Source organism: Oncorhynchus mykiss, chromosome 2 (assembly GCF_013265735.2).
Source record: "Oncorhynchus mykiss isolate Arlee chromosome 2, USDA_OmykA_1.1, whole genome shotgun sequence".
Taxonomy (NCBI): domain Eukaryota; kingdom Metazoa; phylum Chordata; class Actinopteri; order Salmoniformes; family Salmonidae; genus Oncorhynchus; species Oncorhynchus mykiss.
Window position 1 is genome coordinate 41,963,509 of NC_048566.1, and position 7,192 is coordinate 41,970,700.

The following is a 7,192-nucleotide window of genomic DNA, read 5'->3' on the forward strand; positions in this document are numbered from 1 at the left end:
TCATTGAAAAAGAAGCCTGAAGTCAGTTGCCTTGATGGGCAGACCATTGAGGCCAAGCCTGGACATTGAGCGTTGGTGGTGGTTTGGGGATATAGCCTAACGCTAGACAGGAACAATCAGAGCAGACAGTTGGAGTGTCATCGTCAACACAATTCAGTCACAGATTCTTCTACAAACATCGTTACAAACAAGAAACTGAGATGAAAATGTGGGTTTCAGTTTTTTTTTTAATGATGAAAACATTCTTTATCTTCAAAACAGACACATTTACAAGATCTGCAAAAAAAATGTAAGCTGAGAAATGATATTTTGCAACCTGATTACAGATTCCAAAGCGCTGCAACATGGTAGTGTCTGATACAGTTATAAAAATAACAATCATAAAAAATACATGAAGCAGGCTTTTTCTTTTTTTTGTAGGTTTGATTGAAAAAGACTGCATGAATAGGAGGTGAAAAGTTGAAACAATGCATACAAGACAATGCAGTAACTCATAGTAGCCTGTGTGTTGCTCGCTAACTACATGGTAGACTGGTGTTGGCTGAGCTGTTCTGAGCCAATTTCAGAGTGAGAAGAGATGAGAACACACACCGCCTGCACGATCCAGACAATATCATCCAAATGTACAGTCAAAAAGAAAAAAAAATGCTAGACCAGAACGTGTGAAATAGCCAAATAGAGATAAAGGAGTCTACAGAATGATTTGAGTAGAGAGTACATTTCTCTCTGTTCTCTTGACCACCCAGGTTACAGTCACACAGTGGTCACCTAAGCCGATTCACATCCCCTATGGAGCCCTGTAGAACTCCATTAGATGTCCATTCACTTTCTCCCTAAGGGAGCTGCATTACAGCTTACACATTATGGGAGTGAGGGGAAAGGAGAGCAGACAAGAGCAGGATCTCATCAGTGGAGACAAAGATAGTAGTTTCCTTAAGATGTCCTAAAGAGTTGTGACATGACCCATTTGTACACTAGTGGGAAGCCAGGAATCCCACCCACAGTGAAAACACTGTTCGTTCTTTTCTAAAGATACACACTTTATATTTGTATAGTGCACACCGACGTTGCTATTTTTAATAACACTGTCTCTCACCCCAAGACCCACAATACTGGAGATGAATCATCAATCATTTTCATCTTTATGTCAAAAAATCAATTCCTATCAGTTCCTATCAACATGTTTCAGATGTTATGTTTAGAAATGGCATTAGAGAAACTGAATTAGCATGAGACAGTATTTCCCCATGGGCTTGGAACTTACGGCATAGCAGCTAGATCATGTAGCCACCGCCTAACCTAGCCTCAATTAACAGGTCATTTACAGTAATACCATGGCAGTGCACCAACCCAGGGAATGTTATCAAAGCTCATAAGGCATGCGTGGATATCTGTTTAGTCCCACAGAGAAGAGGCCCTGACACACAGAGGTAATGATAATAAATAGTGCTCGGCTTAACAGGCTACCTCCCTAAAGTTCTGTTGTGTGTACCAGGACCCCCCTCTCTCTCCTGCCTATTCGCTCTGCTTAGGTCCTCTTAAAGATGGGAGAGAGAGAGAGAGGTATTACCACTGTGCATGTCTGTCTGTGGTGAAAGCAAGACAAACCCCTTCACCATCTGCACCTATCTCCCCAGCCCAGCTCCCTGCCTCTCACGCTTTCCTCTGTCCTTCACTTGCACTCCTTCACAAGTTCCCCCCCCCCTCCCTTACAGCTCAATATCTGTCCTTCAATATAAAAACAGCACATCCTCAACCTCGCGCACCATCGACAAAAGGCAGAACACTCAATCAACATTGGGCAAGCGGCAGATAAACATTTGGCACAACATTTTCTGTAGGTATGCAGCCGACCCAAAGCGAGTGCACACACGACAAACACAGCCCAGCGAAGTTCAACCTCTTCGGCAGCTGCGTAATTCCCTGCTAGGGTGTCTCAGCAAGTATCATCCTAGAAGGCAGCACAGGAACACACACACCGACTCGCTCTCTGCCTTTTCGATCCGTTCTCCTTCTTTCCCCTTCTGTGTTTATTTTTTCGATCTATTTCTTTCCGACAAAGGTTTTGTCAATCCCTCAGCCTGCTGTGAACGTGCTACAAAAGGCGAGTTAAAAGATAAGCGCCCCTATACAAAATACAGTAAAGTTTAAACCGTGTGAAACTGAATATACAGTAATCCATATGAAACTGAAACAGTCAACATGAACAACGACAAAACAATATTAAACCATCTCTGTACATGCACTATGGCACAAACTAATATTCCTGTGGAGTTTGTTTGTCTGAAAATGACTACGGGAGAGCAACGGAAAATAGTGCTCTAGCCTCTGTGGCTTCAACACACCTATGAGGAGGTACTGCTATTGTTAATTGGAACTGGAATATTTAAAATATCCGCAAACGTTAACGCGAGGTCATGCCTGTCAAACTACTTTGTACAATGTACAGCAAAGCCCCATCTCTCCCCCATCGACTAATACTCTACGACTGCAAGGGGATATGTTGTTTTCTTCCAAAAGATATGACATCAGCACGGACTGTACCAGGATTTCACGGTTACATTCACAAGCCACTGGGGTGCTATTGTCTTGTGTGCCTGACGAAAATCAAACTGGATTTATTCACAAAATGATATGGCCTGCTGCTCATTATTCCTCTACCTATACTACTGATAGGCATTAGGCACTTAAAACACGTGTTCACATATACAAATATAGATAGCATTATACGTTGTTTTTCTTCCCCAACAAGCTTGGGTATTGAAAACAATAAATGAAAAATCTTTGGTTTGTAAACACATTATGTTCATATCAATCATTACTAGTTAAGGTGTAGTTTTTGTCACTCAAAGCTTGTGACGATGTCGCACCAGAAATTGAGTTTTATGGTGCTCTAGTAACCCCTGTGTCGCTGGGGCATTGCCCAGCACGCGTCAGGGTGCAAGCCACACACCCCCCAGAGAGCAAAGGGGCCTGCATCCTCCTCACAGCCATGGAGGCAGCTGGACACCACAGGACACAGATGTAGCCACACATTATGTCCCGTCTATCGCTCAATTTAACGGCCTTTACAGTTTGCAACAGAGTCAGTCAATCCAGGTGAGTGTCAATGAAAGTATTGCTGCTGCTTTCATTCTTGTCCATCATTGTTTGCGTTGTATTGGGCAAAACCCCATCCCATACTTCCCCAAGCTTGGGTTAGGTGTCAGACAGGGTGGCATTTTCACAGTAAACTGTCCTGCCATTGGTTTAAGATGGACCTCACAGGAGCTGAGACCCAACTGTTATTTTCTCCCCCCCACCATCACTCTCTAACAGAACATGACTAAATTAAATTCAATACAGGTTGGCGAGTCATGGGGATACCTTTTTTCTCATTCATTTATCTGAAAAACACTTTACAGTGAGTCTCCCTCCCCCTCTCTCACTCCTTCCTTCCTTCCTTCCTTCCTTTCCCTGTGCTGTCTCAGTTGCAGGGTAGCCAGGAGGAGTAGGCATGCTGCTGGCAGTGGAACATGGGCTGTACCTGGGCTATGTAGTAGTTACTGAAGTTACCGTCTGCCACGTAGGCGGCAGGCTGGTAGTAGCAGGTGACGTTAGCCACATTTGGGATGACGTTCTGCTCGGCCAGCACGCGCACCGCCAGCATGGCGATCAGCCCCAGGGTCTGCCGCCTCTCATGTCCCATCAGGCACACCGTACTCTCGTTGACCACCCCATGCAGGGTCATCAAGTAGTCGTACTTGCGGTCCTCCAGGCCCACAAAGTGGTTTTGCAGGTAGGACTCCAGCTTGCGCTGCTGCTCGCTGATATCTGAGAAGTCGATGAAGAAGCGCGAGCACATGTAACGCTGCAGAGACTTCATCTCCGTCTCGGAGTCGGCTTGGAAGCCCCTTACCAGCAGGTGACAGTACTTGAGCAGACCGCCGCCCCGAATCTCCTCTGGGTTGCGCGTGCAGATCACCTTCTGGCGTAGGTGGTCGAGGGCAGCATCAAAGTCCCCAAACACACTCTCGCCCACGATGGTGGGATGGAAGGTCTCGGCCATGGGGTTCTCAGAGCAGTCATAGAACAGCAGCAAGGAGTCCAGCTTGATCTGGAAGGAGTCCACGCTGAATTCAAACTGCCGCCTCAGAGAGTCGACAAACTTGAGCTCCACGTTCTTTCCTCTGTTGTTGGAGAGGGAGATGAGGCTCCAGCGGTCTGAATCATTGCACACCTTCACCATCTTCTGCACATAGGCTTCCTGTCCGACAGAAACACACAGGGGGAATTCATCTTTAGCTCCAGTGGCCAGTGGATAGAAATACTGTATGTATACTTTATAAAAGGCCCTTTGCTCAGTTAAAATGAATAACTGTGAGTGGATTTTTAAAATACTGTATACATACTGGATAAATGCTTTTGCGCCACTATGATCTTAAACAAATAACTGTCATGGATATAAATACTGTAGCCTACTCCTGATCTAAATCCAATTCAACCGATACAAACACTAAATTAGGAACAGTTAATCTTCTATAGCGCATAAATGTAATTACATTGGCACATACTTTCTTTGCATGTTTCTGTAGCCTACAGAATGTTTCTGTAGCCTAGGGGCAAACATTGGCTGCCCTATCTATGGAACGTATGTGGCCGAGGAAACAGGATGTGCTTTAAATGGGCTTACTGCAATCCTCTTAACTGGATAAAATCAACATTATACTATCAGTAAACTTGTCATATTGCACTTTGAAATAACATGCACAATGATGTGCAATAGGGCAAAGGTGAGTAAAAGCCCAATTATTTATAAATGAAATGTATTTCTAAATAGCCTTTTGATTTATTTCAATAACTGTTGACTGGAAAATGTAGCCTACCTTTAAAGTCAATGGTGATATTTTCTGCTTATTCACCCCGTCAGGTAAGAAGTCCAGGAGACAGTCTAAAACGATATCCTTTACAATCTGAAAATCACTTTCCCCTTTCATATCAGCGCAAAATATTAGGTCAAGGTCCTTGTAGCCCAGTCCGCTATCCTCATGAAGAACGTGGCTTGCAGCAGACCCGTTTAACCGCACGTCCCGGACGTGGATATTCCTCTCCTCCATTCGACTACGCACCACCTTCACTATTTGTCGGGGTTTCATCTCCAAAGTGGGGAAGTTTCCACGGCCGTGGATGGGAATGGTCTCTGTCAGGATAGCATCAAGGCGCTGCACTTGTTCCCAGCCGAGAACGCTGATATTGCTGTTTTCAACCTCAGTTATAGGACTAGCACCAGTGCAACTATGTTCTTCAGACATTGTGGAGAAAATTAAACGGCAATTGACTATGAAGTTTCTTTAGAGACAGGTCCTTATCCAAATGTGGATTTTACGCGCAGTGACAGTAGGCTATAGAAGAGCAATGTCAACTTCATCCACATCGGTATCTTTAGTCAGAGTGCAGTACCTCTATATTATACTGTAACATAAATAAAATCAAGGCGAAATAGGCTACTCAGTGCGCAGTAAAGAAATGACCAGCTGCTAACTCCAGTTGACTCGCGTATCTTTCGTCGTGAGATGAGGGAGGACAGTAAATAAGATCTTCTCTCAAAGATAGTCGTCACTTCTGCCTTGTCCTTTCTTTATAGAGCGTGAAACGTTTCCTCGTCGGTTGTCACTCAGTGCATCCGAGCTGTGCGCATCACCGTCTTTGGAGCTTGTTGGTATACTAGGAGTTCTGAGTTCGGGCTGTGACTCCATCGCCAAAGGCACGCCTATGATTTTTTTATTTGCATGAATACGCACTTGGCAAGTTCTGCAGTGATCAGCCCTCTGTGGAATCCCGTCGATTGTGACGCGCAACTTCTAAATATTTGATTCCCTTTTCGTCTCCAATAAATTCTGAAAGCCTTCCATGTAACTTGTCACGTGAAAAGTATGGTGGCTTAGTTTGGCTACTTTTGTTTTCCAAAGTTAACCGTTACCTATCCATTGTGCTTGGCTTGTGGGCGTCGCTTCTCCCTGAAAGGCAGGTACAGTTTTAGGAATGTCGCATGCTATGTACAACCCCAGTTCGTTTTGTATATTCTCTAATGAAATGCAGGCACAGTTCATTGAAAATATAATAACCTAATGTGCCCTCATTTGAGTTGAAATCGCATTATGTTAAGTCGCAATTTATAGGAGATGTAAGGCTTTCACTATAAAGAAATGTTATTTTGACTTGCAGGATTTTATTGACCATACAAAAATTGTGGAGCAAAAGCCTACCTTTGAGTTGACATTGCCATACTGCCCTCTATGGGAAAGAGGAAAAAGTTAGATCACAATCCTAACCAAATCTATGAGTAATTTGAAAAATATCCAGCAACAACGTATTGTGAGCAGTGGTGTAAAGTACTAAGTAAAAAATAATTTAAAGTACTACTTAAGTAGTTTTTGGGGGTATCTGTACTTTACAATTTATATTTTTGCCAACTTTTACTTCACTACATTCCAAAAGAAAATAATGTACTTTTTCCCTGACACCCAAAAGTACTAGTTTACATGTTGACAGGACAATGGTCCAGTTCACACACTTATCAAGCGAACATCCCTTGTCATCCCCACTGCCTCTGATTAGGCGGACTCACTAAACACAAATGCTTTGTTTGTAAATTATATCTGAGTGTTGGAGTGTGCGCCTGGCTATCCTTAAAAAACAAAAAACAATTGAAATAATTTATACTTTTGATACTTAAGTAGTAGTATTTTATGCTGTGACTCACTCATTTTCTATTAAGGTATCTTTACTTTTCCCCAAGTATGACAATTGAGTCGTTTTTTGTGAGTCATAATGTAGAATATGACACTTCCTACAGTTTGTCTATTTTAGAGAGTTCCAGTTTTCCTATATTGACATTTACTTGCTGTGTTGAGGAAACGCCATATAAATATGCCACTTACAGTAAATGTTTTCTCCAAGGCAACTTTTAATACAGTGAGTGCATACATTTTTAGTATGTGATCCCTGCATGATTTGAACCCATGACCTTGGCGTTCCTAGAACCACACAGGACCAACACATACCTAATTATGGTTTCCCTAATGCCATTTCCTAAACCAGGCCCCCAAACTCTCACCTCCAAAGAACACTCTCTTTCCTAACCTCCAACCCTAGGGTTGTTTCTATCAAACAGTATAAGTCGTGACCTGATTTAGTGCCTGGTTAAGCTGTA

The 7,192-nt window shown here is 43.2% G+C and overlaps 1 protein-coding gene across 1 annotated transcript; it reads right to left on the reverse strand.

Moving 5' to 3' along the window:
• Positions 1–213: 213 nt before the first annotated feature.
• On the reverse strand, positions 214–6,442 carry LOC110489886 (terminal nucleotidyltransferase 5A). The gene is made up of 2 exons (XM_021562849.2): positions 4,866–6,442; positions 214–4,246 (listed from the first exon to the last, which is right to left on the reverse strand). The coding sequence occupies exons 1-2, from the start codon at positions 5,289–5,291 to the stop codon at positions 3,467–3,469; spliced, it is 1,206 nt and encodes a 401-aa protein (XP_021418524.1). The 5' UTR covers positions 5,292–6,442; the 3' UTR covers positions 214–3,466.
• Positions 6,443–7,192: the final 750 nt, after the last annotated feature.